The 19,499-nt window shown below is 47.7% G+C and overlaps 1 protein-coding gene across 1 annotated transcript in view; it reads left to right on the forward strand.

Annotated features, from left to right (window-relative positions):
- Window positions 1-19,499, forward strand: part of RAB6B (RAB6B, member RAS oncogene family) — a 68,455-nt gene that overhangs the window by 35,232 nt on the left and 13,724 nt on the right. Inside the window, exons 3-6 of the mRNA XM_008009081.3 lie at window positions 15,766-15,819; window positions 16,039-16,144; window positions 17,832-17,943; window positions 19,186-19,279. Coding sequence (XP_008007272.1) covers window positions 15,766-15,819; window positions 16,039-16,144; window positions 17,832-17,943; window positions 19,186-19,279 — 366 coding nt within the window. The remainder of the gene's footprint in view (window positions 1-15,765; window positions 15,820-16,038; window positions 16,145-17,831; window positions 17,944-19,185; window positions 19,280-19,499) is intronic.

Genomic DNA, 19,499 nt, shown 5'->3' on the forward strand with positions numbered 1-19,499 from the left:
CCTCACGGGTGATCCTCACTGCATTCCTGCCGCTCTGCCCTGAGGCTTTCTTCTCTCTCCTCCTGGGGCTGCCTTAACAAATTGCGCAGAGGGACCTTAAACAACAAACGTTTATTTTCTTACCATTCTGGAGGCTGAAGTCCAAAATCAAGGCACAGAGGGCCTTGTTCTCTGAAGGCGCTGGGAGAGAATCCTTTTCTCCCAGTGCCTCTGGGCCTTCCTCGGCTAGTGGCTGCATCACTGCACTCTCCGCCTCTGTCTTCAGCAGGCCTCCTGTCTCTCTCTGTCCTCGCCTTTTCTTATGAGGACACCCGTCATTGGATTTAAGGACCCACCCTAAATTCTGGATGATTTTTCATCTCAATATCCTTAACTAATCGCATTTTTAAAACTGCAATTTTCAAATAAGCTCATATTCTGAAGTTCCAAGTGGACATGAATTTGGGAATGGATACCCTTCAACTCACTCCAAAATCCTAGCACCTCCCAGTCTGATCCCAGTGGGGTCTGGACCTTCTGGCCTGTTCCTCAGCTTGGGCACCTCACCGCATCCCCCAGCATAGCCCCTGCAGGCTCCCAGCCCCTCTGGCCCTTCACGTGCCTTCTGCCCACCATCTCGACCTGGTGAGGCCATTTCCCCCAGGATCCTATCTTGGCAGCATGTCTTTTTATTCTCACAAAGTGTCTCCAGATTGTTTCTTTGTGTAACATTTGTAAGTTGATTTAATGAAATAAATATGAGTGTTTCCTGGGGCCTGGCCATTGTGTCTGCAGGCCACTTATCTCGCTGCTTAGCCCATAAACCAGCACCTGCCCCTCCCCAGTGATCTTGCCCTTCTAAGAGGAGCCGAGCTCCACACGCAGCACATCCCAACTGCTTAGGGAGGGGGCAAACAGGAGAGGTCACGGTGCATGGAAGGCTATGCTTTATTCAACATGGTATTTGGTACTCTGCCATCTCTTTCCAGGTCAGCGCATTCTCAAGTGGCCCTGTGTGTTGCCAGCCTTGAGCAGCATGACCTTAACAAACAGAGACTTGGGCCTAAAAAGCCCCCGCACTGCCTTTGCTGGTGTGGGTGAGGTAGGGCCCAATGAAGAAAACAGACCTGAGCGGGGGTCAAGCCAGAGGTTCCCTGTGGACAGACACCCACACACTCACAGACACTGGACCCTGACACCCACGCCCAACCCAGGAATAGAAAACGGGCGTGAAAAGAGACACCTGTAGGACTTCGGGCAAGATTCTGAGGTTGCTAAGCACTTTCTTCTTGGTGTAATTTTCCATCATCTAGACTTTAAGACCTATATAAGCTATGGTTTAAATACAAATTTACAGCCGAGGGTGGGGGTTCATATCTGTAATCCCAGCACTTTGGGAGGCCAAGGCCAGAGGATTGCTTGAGGCCAAGAATTCCAGACCAGCCTGGTCAACATAATGAGACCCCGGTTTTATAATTTTTTAAAAAATTAGTTGTATATAGTGGCATGAGCCTGTGGTCGCAGCTACTCAGGAGGCTGAGATGGGAGGATTGCTTGAGCCTGTGAGGTCAAGGCTGCAGTGAGCCATGATCATGCCACCGCACTCCAGCCTGGGTGACAGAGCAAGACCCTATTTTAGTCAGTCAGTCAATTCATAAATATATACATACATATTTGCCACATTCCTACCTCTAACGTAGGCCACTGGTCTAGATGATACAGGGGTTAAATTCCATCCGATTAATTTCCAGGTTAAAACAATGCGTACTAAGACGCTGGAAAGCTCGGTGTGTTGGGGTGGAGGGAGGGCAGTAGTGGGGCCTGTGAGTGGGCTGTTGGCAGGGCTGCATTTTGACTTTCATGAGCCTCAGGCATTTCGCTTCATGGGCCCTAACATGGGCTGAATTGTGTCTCCTCAAAATTCCTGTGTCGAAGTCCTGGCCCCAAGTATCGCAGAATGGGACTGTAAATCAAGATAGGGTCTCTACAGAAGGAAAATGAGATTATTAGGGTGGCCCTAGTTCAATATGACTGGTGTCCTTAGAAGAAGAGGAAATGAGGACATTGACATTCACAGAGAAAGACAGCATGAGGACACAGGACGGGGCAGCCATCTGTAAGCCAGGGAGGGCCTCGGAAGAAGCCAACTGTGCCTATACCTCAGTCTCAGACTCCAGCCTCCAGAGCTGTGAGGAAATGACTCTGTCGTTGAAGCTATCCAGTCTGTGGTACTTTGTTATGGCAGACCTAGGAAACGAATACAGGTTTCTTCCTTTAAAAAATGTTAAGAATTATATTTTTACAGCTACATTGGTATAGAGATGAATGTAATTCAGACTGGATTCATTATAATTATAGTCATTTCTTCTTCTGATTTTAAGATAAATTAAAATGGAAACATTCTCCTTGGCCCTTACATGTCTTGTGGGCACTGGGCTCTGTGCCCCTCATGCCTGATGGGTGAGTTGGCCCCAGTGACTGGGACTGTGGAAGGCCCAAGAGTGAGTTGGGATCCCTGGGTAGGAAGGGTGCGCCACGGAGGGTTCCTGACCCAGACACTGACGGGATCAAAGATACAGAGTTTGTGGCAGGCAGGGCTGGAGGGACTGGGCCAGGACCAGGGGTGGCAGCTGAGGCGGGACACACAAAGACTCAGATACAGCTGTGTGTGGAAGGGCAGGGAGGGCAGGGGCGAGGGAGGAACCATGCAGCGCTGTGTGGGAGGTAAGCGAGGGGCCTAGGAGAGACAGCACAGGAAGTGGAAGGGGCCAGCGAACAGTGTGTCTGTGGGTTACATACAGAAGAGGAAGAGGCCTGAATGTGCCCCAGGTTTCTGTCTGGACATGCTGGAAGAATATCGATGCCATTGACACAAAGAAAAAGGAAGAGTCCAGTGGGAAGTAATGATCAAACAGCCAAAATGCTTGAAAATGGCTGTTCTCTGAGGCCAGCCTGTGGGAGACTGGGCAAATCTAGAGTCCTAAAGCCCTAAAACTGGGTGTGTTTTTCTCTAACGGAATGTAGAACGGAGGCAGAGTGCCAGAAGAAGGGGCCTTTTACCCACAGAATCTAAAATGCCATGTGTCCGCAGCACCCGGGGGAGATGGGGACAGGATCTTCTGCCCTGGTAGAGGTGGTCAGAGTGAGGGCACATGCCGAGGAGAAGGATTCAGCATGTCCCCTATGCCTCAGTCCTTTTTTTTTCTTTTCCCTTCGAAAAGAGGCCTGAGTTTAAGCCCCATGTTACTTCGCTGGGAGGCCTGGGCCAAGCTTTTCAGTTTCTTAGTATTACTTTTTTTTTTTTTTTTAACCTGGAAATTGTTCAGATGGAATTTAGGCCCTCTATCACCTAAACCAGTGGCCTTCAACTTTGGAAGTAGGAATGTAATTAATTTGTGTTTAAACTATGGCTCACAGAGGTATTAAAGTCGAGGTGGTAGAAAATTATGGGCCAAAACCACTGTTGATACAAAAGTGCATTACTCTACAGAAGGAATGATGGCAACCCTGCAACAAACCAAGATGATAATGATACAGTGAAACAAATGATAACTTTCCGCAGTGTCCTGACCATCCCTGCATGTGCACTTGTGCTGTGCTTTGCTGCTCTGCCAAATGATGCTTGATCCCATCGACTTTGGGCAGAGCACTGGACTGCAGTCCTCGGTTAACCCTAGCAACAAGAGGATATTTTTTGTATTAATAGAGTGGAGTTTCATTTTTTGCAGACATTATGTTCTGGGGTCACAATATGAGTTGACACTCTTATGTCATGAAATCTGAATGCCAATCACTCTGGCAAGATGACCCTGCCTCAGAAACCCACTGGGGCACCGCAGGTCATCCAGGTGTTCCCTCTGGACATTGACCTGGCAAAAGATACTCCAGGTGTTGGACTTTTGAGGGCGTCTAAGAACTTACTTATGGTAACCTACAAAGTGAATTAGGAAAGATGCCTAAAGCCTGAAGCAGAGATCTGCATCCTGAGTCCATTCCACTTATTAAATGTATCAGGAGCTACTGGTGGGCTCACCCAGTACCCATTGGCAACCTCCTACTCCCTCGCTTGACTACTTTAGACTGTAAAAGCTAAACTTGGCTTTCCCAGCCTCTCTAGAGGCGAAGGGTAATGGTGTGACTCAATTCTGGCCAATAAGACACAAGCAGCAGTCTGCTTAGGGGGAAGGATTCCAGGGAAGCTCTTGCTTACTTTTTCTGCCTTGAATGTGGATGTGATGTCTGGAGCAGCAACAGACAATCTGCACAAAGATGAGAACCCATGGGCCATGACAGCACAACAGAATAAGCAGTAGTCCAGGGGCCTGATGTACCACCATTCAGTGTGCCAACCACACTGCCCAGGCTCTAACATCCTTTCTTTCTCTCCCTCCTCTCCTATGCCCTCCTGTCCACTTCTTTGTCAGCACATGCAAATTAGAAATGTAGTCCCCTTCTAGTATGGAAGGCTGATGAACAGTGGCATAAATGAAGGAGAGTTTTAATTTTGTAGGTGCAAGAGGTCATGTGGTTGGCACACTGAGTGGTGCTACCATCAGGCCCCTGGACTATTGCTTTTTCCATTCTGCTGTCGTGGCCTGTGGGTTCTCATCTTTGTGCGGGCTGGCTGTTGCTGCTCCAGACATCACATCCACTTTCAAGGCAGAAAAAGCAAGAGCTTCCCTGGAATCCCTCCCCCTCCAGCAGACTGTTTCCTGTGTCTTATTGGCCAGAATGGAGTCACACCATTACCCTTCGCCTCTAGAGAGGCTGGGAAAGCCAAGTTTAGCTTTTACAGTCTAAAGTAGTCAAGCGAGGGAGTAGGAGGTTGCCAGTGGGTACTGGGTGAGCCCACCAGTAGCTCCTGATACATTTAATAAGTGGAATGGACTCAGGATGCAGATCTCTGCTTCAGGCTTTGGTAATCTTTCCTAATTCATTTTGTAGGTTACCATAAGTAAGTTCTTAGATGCCCTCAGAAGTCCAACACCTGAAGTGTCTTTTGCTGTAAGAGTTGAGGGGAGGGCTGGCACACATGGATCCATTTGTCACCCTTTGGGAGGCCTCTCAGGGAGCTTCAGGCCACACAACCTTCACATATGGGTGACTTTTGAAGGGACCCACTGATATTGATGAAATTTAACCTTTTTTAAGGTTTGAAGGTATGTGTTGTTTTCAAACCACAGTCAGGAAATAAAAGAGCAGTCACATATTTAAATTGGGTGGTGACTAAAGTACAAGCCACTCTCCATTGGGAGAAAAGTGGCCTCCAGGACCAGACAGACTTTGAAACTGAGGTGTCTGGAAGAATGCAGGTGGCTATACTGTGGCCTTCTGAGCCAAAATCCCCTCCCCCAGGGCGCATTACTGCGCTTCTGGCAAGGACATGCGCAGCCTATTTGCCAGAGACTGCTGTCTCATCTCTCCAAAGCACCCACTTGCCAGTCTGGATCCTGAAGTTTCAGCAGGCTCATTTGCAAGCTAATTTGCATGACTTTACCCTGATACTTTAATCTAATGGTTAGTGGTGCAGAGCACAAACAGCAACTTCATTGTCAAAGGCTTGTCATGCCCAGCTGCTTTCTGCCACTTATGGATGCTTCCCCAGCCCTGGGCCCAGGCCTGGCCAAGGCTAAAAGAAGATGCACATACATGCCTTTTCATTATTTCTCTTCCTGAGAAGAGAATCTTGAGTCAATTTATGCAAATTACCATGCAGATTTCCATTGCAGACTTTATTACTGTGTCTTGTCAGAATGTGGATATAAAACTGTATTTCATAATAAATGCACATAGCAAAGAAGACTTCAACAAGTGCCTCAGGAAACCTCTCCTTCCTCCGGGATCAGCTGGGCCAGTGGAAGCTTCTGTGCAGAAGGAAGCGTGTAATGTACTGTCATTCTGCACTGTATGTCTGAACCCCTGTAGATACTGTTTAATACCACGTTCAGAAGAAGATAAATGTGGATGCAGCTATGAAATCCATACTCATAAGGTTCCTTACATTTTGCATAAAATGAAGTGCCTGCCATTTCTCATATACAGTGCTATTTGTAAGCACAAAGATATTAAAGGAATAAACAAGCATTGCCAGGTTTGGAGCTGTCTAATCCCAGCAGCGTGCAGCTCAGCCTTCTCAGAGGACATGGTGCAGTGCAGGAGGTGCACCCAGCACAGCCGAGAAGGTTCACAGGGATTGTGGACTGGCTGGCAGGAGACTCCCCAAGGACAGGTGTGCTGCTCCTGTTGTTGTGATATCCTGTGCTTACATCCCTGTAAAATAGTTACCAGCAAAAATAATTTGCTTTGTACCTCACAAGAGAAAATGAAGTTCAGAGAAAGAATGCTTTGACCAAGAGACTCCATGGCAAGCTATAAGAGGGAATAGTCTCCTTTTGAACCCACCTCTCTGAAGGTCAGCCGTTCCTGAAGCTCTGGGAATACTCAGTTATTGGGATGTTTATAGGAATTGCAACCACAGAGGTTCCTAGGGCAAAGAGTTTTAGTTTCTCTGTTGAGATTTTTAAATCTGTGCCTGTATTACGAGCTTTTTTTTATATTTGAGCATAGCTATATGAGCTATTTTTAAATACTTGTCTGCTATTTTCAACATCTGGGTACCTCAGAGTTAGTCTGCATTTAATCTCTTTTTTCTTGAATGTGGCTCACATTTTCTTCTTAATTCATATGACTAGTAATTTTGGGTTATACATTATGTTAAAACTGTGGATTCTATTTGTTCCTGTGAAGAGTACTCTTGGTTTTAGTGGGCAGCTAAATTGTCTGGACCCAGATTCTCAATTCTCCCCACTGTGGTAGGCAGCAACTGAAAGTTATGTTCAGATTTTTTTGTTTGCCTATTTTGTTTTGTTTTCAGTCTTAGGTAGGCTGCTGCTTAGGGTCTACCTGGGTCAGTCAGAGATTTGGGTAGCATTTATATGCAGAATTTGGGGTCACCTCTCTGTATCTATGTCACTTCCAGGATTTTCCACACTTTCTGGCTGCTATAGTAGCTTTGCAGATTGTTCTCAAATTTCTCAACCAGTAAAACTGTCTGTGCCTTATTTGAGGCAATAGATGATGTCAAAGATCTAGAAATTTTCTGGTAACTGAGGCCCAGCCAAGGCCCTCTTAAAAGTTCTTGTTTTGGCTGGGCACGGTGGCTCAAGCCTGTAATCCCAGCACTTTGGGAGGCCGAGACGGGCGGATCACGAGGTCAGGAGATCGAGACCATCCTGGCTAACCCAGTGAAACCCCGTCTCTACTAAAAAATACAAAAAACTAGCTGGGCAAGGTGGCAGGTGCCTGTAGTCCCAACTACTTGGGAGGCTGAGGCAGGAGAGTGGCGTAAACCCGGGAGGCGGAGTTTGCAGTGAGCTGAGATCCGGCCACTGCACTCCAGCCTGGACGACAGAGTGAGACTCCATCTCAAAAAAACAAAAACAAAACCAAAAAAGTTCTTGTTTCTATTCTGTCCTTAGAGAGCTGACTTTTCTCTTCTGGCAAATGAACTTCATCTTAAGTGGGCTCTGCTGAACTATTATGGCTGATGACCATAAGGTTATGACAGTAAGTAGCCAGATAGTATGTGACCCCCAGGAATATTCAGTGACAGCTTCAGGGCGCATGACAGGTTCAGAAATGATGGGATTTCAGGAAGGAGAGGGAGTACAACTGAATAGTCAAGAGCAGGGACTTTGCGCTCAGGGAAACTGATACTGACACCACTAACTGTGTGACCTTGCTTCTGAGTAGCCTTGCTTTTTTCTGTGAATAGCACCTTCTCACGCATAAGCATCTCCCTCTTGTCTCTCATCCCGTACAGGGCATCTCCCACTCCTGACATCACAACCTTCCCAGACTCTGATTACAACAGAAGGCAGTTTGGAGACTTTACTGCACAAATGAGTTATCTGAGGGTTTGTCTGGAATTCTGATTCCCAGAGATTGTGATTCTGTCTGTCTGAGTGGAGCTCAGGAATCTACATGTTTAACACACTCCTGATGTGATTCTGATGCAAGTGACTCGTGGGCTACATACTGAGAATCATTGAATCACTGGCCAGTGGGAGAGATTGATCAGTATGAGATCTTTCCAGTTTAACAGAGAAAGTGTTAAATGAGGGGCCCTGGACCAACCTGAGGGCCCAGAAAATGATTTGTAGAAGAGCTGAATCTTGAATTCCGGATAAGTATAAACCATGTGGAAGAGCATTCCAGAGGAGGGAACAGTATTAGAAAAGGCCCAGACACACAAAGGAACTTGTTTGTGAGGAGTTCTGTGTAGATTATTATTTCTAAAGTATAAAGTGCAGGCTGGGGAAGGAGGGAATGAGTCCATAGAATGCCAGGGACAGGCCCTGAACAGCATTATAGGCCAGCTTGAAGTGTTTGAGCTATTTCTTAGAGGCAGTAGAGAGTGATATGCTCATATTAATATTTCAGAAAAATAACCCTGTGCAATGGTTTCAATGTCACCATCAAAACTCATATTGAAATTTAATTGCCATTGTGACGGTATTAAGAGGTGATCCTAGAAGGATGCAGCTACTTAAAAAAAAAAAAAAGGGTGGAGCCTTTAAGTGGTGATTAGGTAATGAGGGCTTCACCCTCATGAATGGATTAATGCAGTTATTGCAGCAGTGGGTTGATTACCATGGGAGTTTGGGCCCCTTTTTCTCTCTGTGTTCACTTTCCCTTCCACCTTCTGACATGGGATGGCACAGCACAAAGGCCCTCCCCAGATACCAGTGCCATGTTCTTGGACTTCCCAGCTTCCAGAATTGTGATAAGTAAATTTCTTTTTAAAATACATTATCCAGGGAGGCTGAGGTAGGAGAATGGTGTGAACCTGGGAGGCGGAGCTTGCAGTGAGCCAAGATCGCGCCACAGCACTCCAGTCTGGGAGACACAGCGAGACTCCGTCTCAAAAAATAATAATAATAATAATAAAATAAATTATCCAGTCTGTGGTATTCTATTACAGCAGCAGAAAATGGACTAAGACATCCTGCCTGCTACATGAAAGATTAATTACAGTGGAAAGCATGAGGGATAGTCAGGAAGCTGTTGGTGTTACTTAGGTAAAAAAAGTTCAGTGTCTAAACTAGGGCAGTGGGGTTGGGGATGGAGAAAAAGGGAGCTGGGTGAGAGCCCTTAGGAGGCCAAGTAACCAGTTCAGTATTCATTTGATGTGAGGGAACAGACAGCAAGTAAAGAGGAGCAACTCAGGAGGGCTTTCAAGGTTCCAGAAACGTGGGCGCCCTGGGTGGTCAAGGTGCCATTTATTGAAATAGGAAAAACAGCAGAAGCAGGTTTGGAGGAAGATGATAGGCTCTTTTCAGAACATACTATATTTAGTCAACTGTCTAGTGGATAATTAAATGGGATTTGTAGTAAGTAGCTGGATGCATAGATTTGGGGCTCAGAACAGGGGTAAGGCCTGAGTTATAGATTGGGAACTGATCAGTATATCATAGTGAAGCATCGAGAGTAAATGAGTTCCCCCTGAAACAAAACAGTAGGAAATGCCAACATTTTAAGAAAAGAGAGGTAGAAGATCCTACAAGAGAACAATAAGGAACAGCAATTAGAGAGACAGGGAAAGCCAAAAACAAGTAAAGTCATGGAAAGCAAAGAAGAAACAAATGCCATAGAAGAGGAATGGTCAACAGGGTCAAGTGTGTTGAGTCTGGCCTATACAGTGTCCTTATGATTTGGTGATGAAATGGCAACTGATGACCATAGCAAGAGCTGTGAGCAGAGGGACAGAAACCAGAGTGACCTAGTTGAGAAATGGGTGGACATAGAGGAAATGGATACAGTGGGTTTGAAGTCCTTTTCCAAGAAGCCCATTGAGAAGAGGTGAGAGACTGGCAGATGACTAGAGAGCAACTTAGTGAAAATGAGGGATTTTTCCACTCAAAGATGTGAGAATCTTGAGAATGTTTTTTTGGATGAAAGGAAAGAGTGAGTAGAGAATGAGACATTGAGATACAGAAGAGAAAGGAGATGGCTGAGAAAGCATCATCCAGAGAAGGCCAGGGCCAAAAGGGCCTAGGAAGAGGCTTTCTTTAAACAGGAGAAATAACAGATACTCAGAGCCTGGAGGTGTGTGGGGATAAGTCTGGACATATGTAGACAACTTTGCAAATACCTTTTGAGTCTTGACTGCAGTCTCAGCTGTGGACATTTGACAAGTCACTTAGCATCTCTTGTATTCCGTTTTCTTAGCAGTGACACAGAATACAGAAGAGCCTAACTCGTCACACAGATTTATTGTCCAGATTAAATTAAGTAATGTATCTAAAGCAGTTAGTACAAGAGCTGGGAAATGATGAAGTGCTGAGATGTTTAGTTGTTGTTACTGTGGGTGTCATTGTTACTGTGATAGGAAGCAATCAAGGACAAGTAGCATGTTTTTATATTTGCCCATAGATTTGCCATTTCTGGTACACTTGTCTTCCAGCCTTAAAGATTCTAATTTCCGTCTACAAAATTTCTCTTTAGCCTAAAGCATCTCTTATAATGAGTGCATGCTGGTGACAAATTATGTGACTTTCCCTTATGTGAAAATGTTTATGTTTTGTCTTCATTTTTGAAGAAAATTTTCACCAGCTATAGAATTCTAGGCTGACAGGGTTTTTGTGTGTGTGTCTTGTTTTATTTTTTAAGCAGTTTAGAGATGTTATTCCCTTGTCTTCTGTCTTCCATTATTTCTGATGATAAATCAACTCTAATTCTTACCATCGTTCCCTTATATGTAACGTGTTGTTCTGTTTTCTGGCTGCTATTACGGTTTTCTATTTTTGTATTTTCAGCAATTTGACTATGACATACCTTGGTTTGGTTTTTTACAGATTTACCCTGTTTTAGGTTCACTGAACTTCTTGGAACTGTGGGTTGATGTTTCTAATTAACTTGGGGGAAATTGAAGCTATTCTCAAGATGTTTTTTGCTTGCATCTGTTTCTACTGTCCTTCTGAGACTCTAGTTCCATTTTTTATTTTATTATTTTTTGGGGGACGGAGTCTTGCTCTGTTGCCCAGGCTGGAGTGCAGTGGTGCGATCTCAGTTCACTGCAACCTCTGCCTCCCAGATTCAAATGAGTCTCCTGCCTCATCCTCCTAAGTAGCTGGGATTACAGGCACCTGCCAAGATACCCGGCTAATTTTTATCTTTTTAGTAGAGATGGGGTTTCACTGTGTTGGGCAGGCTGGTCTCAAACTCCTGACCTCAGGTGATCTGCTTGCCTCGGCCTCCCAGAGTGCTAAGGTTTAGGCATGAGTCACCATGCCCGGCCTCTAATTGCATTTATATCAGCTCACTTCATATTGTCCTAGGAGTGCTTGAAGCTCTCTTTATTTTTATTGCATCATTTTTCTCTCTGTGCTTCAGTTTGAGCAATTTATTTTGGCCTGTCTTCAGGTTCACTGAGCTTTCCTCTGCAGTGTCCTAGCTACTGTTGTTTAAATCCAATGCATTATTATTTCAGTTATTATAATTTTTAGTGTTAAAAGTTCCATTTTGTTTTATTTTAGAATTTTCATAAATCTCTTGACAGTCACCCATTGTTTATTTTTAAATTTTTTTTACATATTTATAAGAATTTTAAAGTCTTTGTCTACTAATTCAACATTTGGGTCGTGTAGGGGTCTGTTGAGCTTTTCCCCTTGATTATGGCTTGAATTTTCTGTTTCTTCACATTTCTAGTCCTTTTTTATTATACAGTGGACCTCATGAATAATAAGTTATAGTCTTGGATTTTGTTACCTTCCTCTGAAGAGTGTTGTTTTATTTTAATAGGCAATTAAATGATGGGCAGTTAATATATTTTAGGGAATGGTTAGTTATCATGTATGGACCTTGTTAAGACAGATGTCTTCATCCATTCAGGTTGCTATAACAAAATAGACTGGGTAATGTATAAGCAATTGACATTTGGTCAATCCCAGGAGTCTGGGATTTCCTTCCAAGATCAAGCCTCCAGCAGATTCTGCATCTGGTGAGGACTTGCTCTCTGCTTCAAAAGTGTCACCTTTCTGCTGTGTCCTCCGTGGTGGAAGGGACGAACACTGTGTCCTCACATGGCAGAGGGGAGCCAGGGCACTCCCTTAAGCCTCTTTTATAAGGGTTCTAATCCTATTCAAGAAGTCAGAGTCCTCATGACTTAATCATTTCCACAAAGGATGTGCCTTTTAATACTGTCACATTGAGGATTAAGTTTCAGCATTTGAATTTGAGGTTGCAGGGGACACATTCAGACCATAGCAATAGATTTATTTTGTTTTTGTCTTAGTCCTCTGGTGTAACCCTCAGTCCTGAGATGATCTTGTTCCTCCCAAAGCCAGCCTTTCTGGTGTTTCAGTGGAGTCTGAGGTGTTTTTGAGGGTCTTTTAATTTGGTGGGACTGGGGAGTTTCTTCAGGAGCCAAATTGATTTAATGTAGAATCTACCTAGTTCTCTTCCATTCCTTCAGTGATTGTAACCTCTGCATACATTTTTGTTTTGTTTTGTTTTGTTTTCTTGTTTTCTTTTGAGCCAGGGTCTTGCTCTGTTGACCAACCTGGAGTACAGTAGTGTCATCATGGCTCACTGCACCCTCAGCCCCACCAGCCTCAAGCGATTCTTCCCCCTCAGCCTCACAAGTAGCTGGGACTACAGGTGGGCACCACCGCACCTGATTAATTTTTATTTTTTATTTTTTATTTTTCATAGAGGCAAAGTCTCACTATATTACCCTGGCTGCTCTCAAACTGCTGGGTTCAAGTGATCCTCCTGCCTCAGCCTTTCAAAGTACTGGGATTACAGGCATGAGCCACTGCGCCCTGCCTCGTCCTGCTTTGATCATTCTTCAGTGCTTGCAAATTGTTATTTCTTGTATTTCTCCAGATGTTAAAATAGTTTTCTGTGGGAGGGTTTGTTTGATACAAGCCCCTCAGCCATTATTGAAAGCAAAACTTAGGAATATGTTTTTGAGCAGAGCTCAGGGCTCAGTTACACCCAGAGACAATGCCTATGCTTTGGCGCCATCTCCACAACTATGGAAGTTCTTCAGTGGCTCAGTGGCCTGGTCAGATGGAGAGTGTGGCTAGAACAGGTCTGAGAGAGTGGACAGTTAAGGGACCAGAGGTTTCTCTGATGGGGAAGCTGGACGTGGGAATTAAGAGAGAGCTGGAGAAGATGGGATGTTGGCTTGTTCAGGTTCCTCGTTGCTGCCTCTGGTCAAGCTATTATGGGATGTGAGAGAAAGTATGTGGATGTTCAGTAATGGTGTTTATGATTATGCAGGCCACTGGGTTGAGCTTTGCTGGGACTTCATCCAAGTAGCACAATTCCTTGTTTCATTTGGTGACTTCTCTGCCCTTCATGGAAGCAGAAGTGCCTTGTGACATGTGAGGTGTGATGGGGTTGTCATCATTACAGTTACCAGTAGCATTACCATTGGGTGCCTACCTTTGAGGGATACATTTCTCCATGGTTCTTTGCTTGTCAGTTAGGCTATAGTTAGGCTATGTTAACAGAAACCCAAAATAACAGTGGCTTAAACAAAATAGAACAATCTGAGCAGTCCAGCGCTGCTGAAGTAGCTCCTCAGGGTCAGGGAGTCAGGCTTTGTTGATGTCATCGCTCCTCTGTCATCCTCATCTGGATGGGCCACTATGACTCATCCCCACCGGACAGTGGGAAAGGGAGCAGCTGTGGGTACTCCTTACCCACAGAGGACCTGTCCCCAAATATGCCTGCATCACCTTCACATCCCATTAACCAGAACGTAGCCACCCAGCTGCAAAGAAGGCTGGGAAATATGGTCTTTATTTGGGGCAGCCCTGAGTCCATCTGCACACCCAGAATTCTGTTACTATAGAAAGGGAGACTACATACTGGGGACAACCAGCGGTCCCTGCCACCAGACCTAAGCTCATGCACCTGGTTTTCTTTCAAGGGTGACTCTACAAAAGGAGCATGTCACTCCTGGGGAGCCTGTTGAGCATTGAGGAGTTGAGAGACTTCTACCTGCTGTGCACATTTCTCCATAAGGGAATCAGAAGATAAGGATTGTCAATCTAACATATACCTGTGAAGGAAAAAGTCTGCATCCACAAGCACTGGTCATTGCAGATTTGTCCCTCGGTGGCTACAATATGCAAAGCTGGGCTGGAAAGAGCCCAGGTGCTGCCCAGGTTGCAGCTCTAATCTTCCCAGCCCTGCTACTGATGAGTGAAGTCACACTAGGCATGTCCTTTAACCCTCTTGGTCTGTTCTTTCATCTCCAAAGTAAGGGATTGATTGGGTTGTATCTAAGGTGTTTGTCTAGTGCCCTCGTTCTAGCATCATATGCTCCAGATCATAGAATCACCCTCCATATCTTTGTGCTATGAAGCAAGCTTCCAGGAGGATGCAGCCACCCTCAGTCCTTTGTGGAACGATTTGGGAGTTTGACTATGTAAACATGCACACTTGTGCACACACATTGGTGCACACCTTTGCATTCAGCCTGGGGGGCCTGGAGACGTGACCTTTTCTATTTTCTTGGGCTTCCTTTGGTTTTGTTTTTTGCTGTCGAAAATCATGGCATTCCACACAATTAAACTTATTTATTAAACTTTATTTCAAAGGACTTTTTCTAATTTTAGAACTGTTATATGTTCATTGTGGAAAGTAGAGAAAAGTGTAATGAAGGAGTGTAATGAAGGAAACAAAATGCTTTGTCACTATTCAGACTGTGATGCTATTAACACTTTAGCAGATTCCCTTCACTTCAGTGTCAAAGAAAACATGAAAAATACCCATAGATCTACTTGAGTTAATCTAATTGGGATCACTTGCCACATAGTGTTTTATAACCTGCTTTTTTTTTTTTTTTAACTGGATGACCATTTCCCCAAATCCTTAAATATTTTTTCAAGAATGTGATTGTTAACAGCTACCAAGGATTCTAATCACATGGATATACCACACTATGCTTATTCAGTGCCCTGGACATTTGGGCTGTGTCCAAGTCTTTGTTATTATTGATTATATAGCAATGATATCTCCATTTTACATTGACAGCATCTCAGTCCTACTGACAGGTACTGGGTGCATGTGAGGCCCAGAGAGGTTGGTGGCCTGCCCAAGGACACACAGAATCCTGGCCATCTGGCCACAAGACTGGCTGCCTCTCGCAGGTGCCAGGGCAAAAGAGGCATAGGTGTGGCACAGGGAAGCTGGTGATAGCTTCCAGAGTTTTGGCTTGAGGAGAAAAGAGCCAGTGGGGCCTCCCAGCGAGAGGCCACTCTGGGTGGTCTGCAGTGCCCACACCTGAGAAAAGCCATGCTGCTGTTTGCCCCCACACAGCAGCAAGCTGCCTCCTCCCACCCTCCCAAGGCCAGTGTTGAGCCCAGGGCCATGCTTTAGGGCAGCGGGAAGAGGCTTTGGAAGCTGCAGATTAGACTGTGAGGGGAACAAGGCAGGGAGCCCAGGTGGGGAGGGCAGGATATGTGTGTTGAGTGGCCTTGCTCCTGGGGAGGCCTCCTCACCACGGCGCTGTCACTGCTCCCGAAGCACTTTCCCTCTCCAGAGAGGATCTCGCCCTATAAAGGCCACCCCCATCTTTCCTCAGCTTGATCCCTCAGTGAGAGGGCCGCTGAGTGGTGGGTGGAGGGGCAGGGAGGACAGAGCATGGCCACGTTAGACCTGACATGGACGTCCCCTCTTGCTGGTTACGCCACCACCTGTGGTCACCAGGCTTTTGCCCCTTTGCGTGAGACCTTTTGGTTTTGACTGTTCTGTGCTTTTCTCTAACAGGCAACCATTGGGATTGACTTCTTGTCAAAAACCATGTACTTGGAGGACCGCACGGTGAGCACCTAATATTAGGACTGGGAGGGACAGGGAGGGTTCCTTTAGGCTTATCCCCTAGGATCTTTAGCTGGTCACCACTGAGAGCCCCTGCCGACACTGGGGACTGGAGCTGGTGGTGCCAGCATTGCAGAGCCCAGCTCTCCCAGTTCCCCAGGCCAGGAGGACCTCACTGCCCCACTGACCCATCTGCCTGTGGTCCTACCCTCCCTGAGACAGGTGCGACTGCAGCTCTGGGACACAGCTGGTCAGGAGAGGTTCCGCAGCCTGATCCCCAGCTACATCCGGGACTCCACAGTGGCTGTGGTGGTGTACGACATCACAAGTGAGTGAGCGTCTGCGCCTAAGGGAGGTTGGCTCATTGGGGGTTCCAGGGCCCAGGTGTGACCGTGGCCAGGCCTGTATGTATGCGTGTGTGTGTATGCATGTTTGTGCACACGCATCTGTGTGCACACGTGTGTGCAATTGCTCCCTAAATGCAGAAAGGCAGGGAGCAGTGGTGAGTTGCCTTTGAACACCAACATGTTTTCCACTGCCCCCCACCCTCCTGCAACAGGCAGGAGTTTACAGGGCCAGGTTGGCCCTGCTCAGAGCAGGGGCCAGTATGTGGTATGAGCAGATGCCCACAAGGTTGGCCCTGCTCCAGCCTCTCTGCACCCTCCCTCTCCCTGGCTGTCAGAAAGCTTCCTAAGGAGCTACTTCTGTATGTGTGTCACCATGGGAGAAGACGCTGGTTCCTAGGTCAACCCCGGCCCAGCAGCTGTAGGTGCAGGACTCCCTGGGAAGGTAGGCCAAGGGGGTCTGGAAGCGCAGTGGACTGGTAATCCTTTTCCAGCACTGTGGCTCTTCAGGCCAGAGCAAGTGTTCTTAACAGAACTGCACAGCCTCAAGGGCGCACAGGGCCAGAGGTGGGGGTGGGGGTGGGGGCAGGGGCCAATGCAGAAGCCAGACCTGCAAGGCTGGTGTAATGGAACACACCTGATAAGCCCTCAGGGCTGTGGTTACCGTGAAGTGGGCGTATGCCCTAGGTGCTGTCCACAGCCCTAAAATCTCACAAGGAAGCATGTGTGACCCCACGATGGTGCATGCCCCCACCACCCATCCTGCTGCCCTGGCTCTGCCCGCCCCCTCTGTCCACCCCTCTTCTGACCACAGGCCCCATCCATACCTGAGTGCAGGTGGGAGCTGGGCCCACAGGGGCCTGAGTTCACATGGCCTGAGGCGCATCAGAAGGGATACCAGGCTGTGTGAAACTGAGACTTCTGAGGACAGCTGCCTCCCCTCCCCTTGGGTGTGCAGGCTGCGGAGTGGTGGGCTTTGCCTTAGAGCTGCTCTGCCCTGCAAGGCTTGTCATGGCAGCTGAGGGAGGTCAGGCTGCCAAGAAGTGGCCTTGTCTCTCCTGGATTTTTGAGTGCACCTGGCTCCCCTGACTAGTCCTGGGGCCACCTTTCCCCTCCTCTCACCTGCAGAGCCTGAGGGTTCTCTTCAGAAATCCCTCTGGCCTTCCCCTAACTCTCCTGAGCTCCCCTGGTGGGGAGGCCACTCAGTAGGGTCCTTCCTTCCCTAGAGGCTTCTGTGTCCTCCTCTGCCCACCCCTTACTGTTTCCAAACTTGCCAAGTCATGTGTGTGTGTGTATACATGCACACACATGTGTGACCCAGTTCTCACACTGCACTGTGAATCCCAAGAGTCAGGTCTGACTCTCAGGCGGGCCCCTAAAGCCACTATTTCATGTAGCAAATCATGACACCATGATCTTCCAGATGGGGTGATTCCTCTCCCACAAAGGGCAGCTAAACAGTGCAAGTGGCTCCCAGGGCTGCAGGGCAGGGCCCGGTTCCCTCTGAAAGGCCCTACCCGGCTGATCTGTGTTGACTGAGCTCGCACCCCTCCCTAGGTATCTGAGGGCACATGCTTACCCTCCCGCCTGCTCCTGGCTCACACATCCCCTTCCCATCTCCTGCTGGTGGCTGGCCCTGGCTTTCAGTTTTTCCTCACTTTCTGCCTCCAGATCTCAACTCCTTCCAACAGACCTCTAAGTGGATCGACGACGTCAGGACAGAGAGGGGCAGTGATGTTATCATCATGCTGGTGGGCAACAAGACGGACCTGGCTGATAAGAGGTAGGTGCAAGGGCACACAGGTGCGGGGTACCACCCTCCACTCTTCTCCAGCTGCTCCTGGACAGGGAGCTCTGGGATGCGTGGGTGGTGTGTCTGTGCTTCTGACCATACATCCGGAAGAGGTCCCTTGAGACACTAGGAGCTTTGAGAACACCTGGTAGAGTCTCACCCATGGGTGTCTCATCTGTGAAGCCCTGTCTTCCACCATCAGGCAGGGGCGGGGCACTCCTCCGTGTGCTGTCTACACAGAGCCCTGTGCACCTAGCTTGGCCCAGCAGTGCATGGTCTAAGACCCTGCCATGGCCACAGCACTGCCCCAGACACAGCAGTTCCCTATGCCGCAGTGTGTGTACTGCGAACTGTCTGTGCCTGTGAAGCGTCTGCACCAGTGTGCATGGGGGTGTGAACACCCTGGGTCCTAGGTGTGAGCATGCAGAGCATTCAGACCACAAACCTGTAGCTGTAGCCTGCTTTGCCTGGTTTGCGGCTGCGTCTGGCATGAAGCTTTCTCTGAAGAGTCTCCACGCTGCCCTCCATGCACAGGGAGAACTGAGGTGCCATGTGTGTAAACTGTCCACTCGTTTCACGTGACCCTGACTTGGGCAGATAAAGTGACAGGCCATGGACTCCAGCAGGCAGTGCAGGCTTCCTGCAGTGTCCCTTGACCACCTGAGGAATCATCTGAATTAGAGCCTGCTTTACTAGAGTTCTGTCCTTAAAGTAAGGAAAACTGGGCTCAAATCCCAGTACAAAGGGTACCTAGGCCCTTCATATCCTCACCCACTTCTGCCTGCCCCATCATGGAGCCCTCTCTGCTAAGTAGCTTTGTGGCCCTGGGGGAGACACTTTAGCATTAGTGTTTTCATACGGAAAATGCGACTAACAGCACCACCCAGAGTGGCACTGTGTGGCTTGAACCTCTTCACAAGCACAAGCTCTGCAGTAATTACTACTGGGAAAGGCAGGCATGGGGCATCCCTACCCCAGGGCCTGCTTTGAAGCTGAGAAGACACGAAGGAAGGAGTAGGGGAAGGGGATAGTGTCCTGCTGTTCCCTGGTACCCGCTTTGTGCTAGAGAGACCATGGTTGGTGCCCAGGAGGGACCCCTGGGATCAGAGCCTGTCTTCAGGGCTGACTAAGGGCCTGGTGGGCTCCCTCTGCCATGCTGGGCAGGTCCCTCCTCATCTCTGCCAGGGGCTGCTTGTCTGCTGAACTGATTTCCCCCCGTCCCTTCATCTCTAGGCAGATAACCATCGAGGAGGGGGAGCAGCGCGCCAAAGAACTGAGCGTCATGTTCATTGAGACCAGCGCGAAGACTGGCTACAATGTGAAGCAGGTGAGGACACACCTGGCACCGGGCCTGGCATGGTGTGGTCCTGTGGTCAGCCTCAGGCTCAGACCTGCATTGCCCTGAGGGGCTGGTGGCGGGATTGGGGCAGCCAACCAGAACACCCATAGATGCGCCCAGGGCGGGGACAGCTAATTTCCGGAGCTGGGAAAGCCCAAGAGAGGGAGGGAGCACTCCGGGCATGGCGACTGGAGAATGTAAGTCACCA

The sequence above is a fragment of the Chlorocebus sabaeus genome, chromosome 15 (genome assembly GCF_047675955.1).
Source record: "Chlorocebus sabaeus isolate Y175 chromosome 15, mChlSab1.0.hap1, whole genome shotgun sequence".
In the NCBI taxonomy this organism is placed as follows: Eukaryota; Metazoa; Chordata; class Mammalia; order Primates; family Cercopithecidae; genus Chlorocebus; species Chlorocebus sabaeus.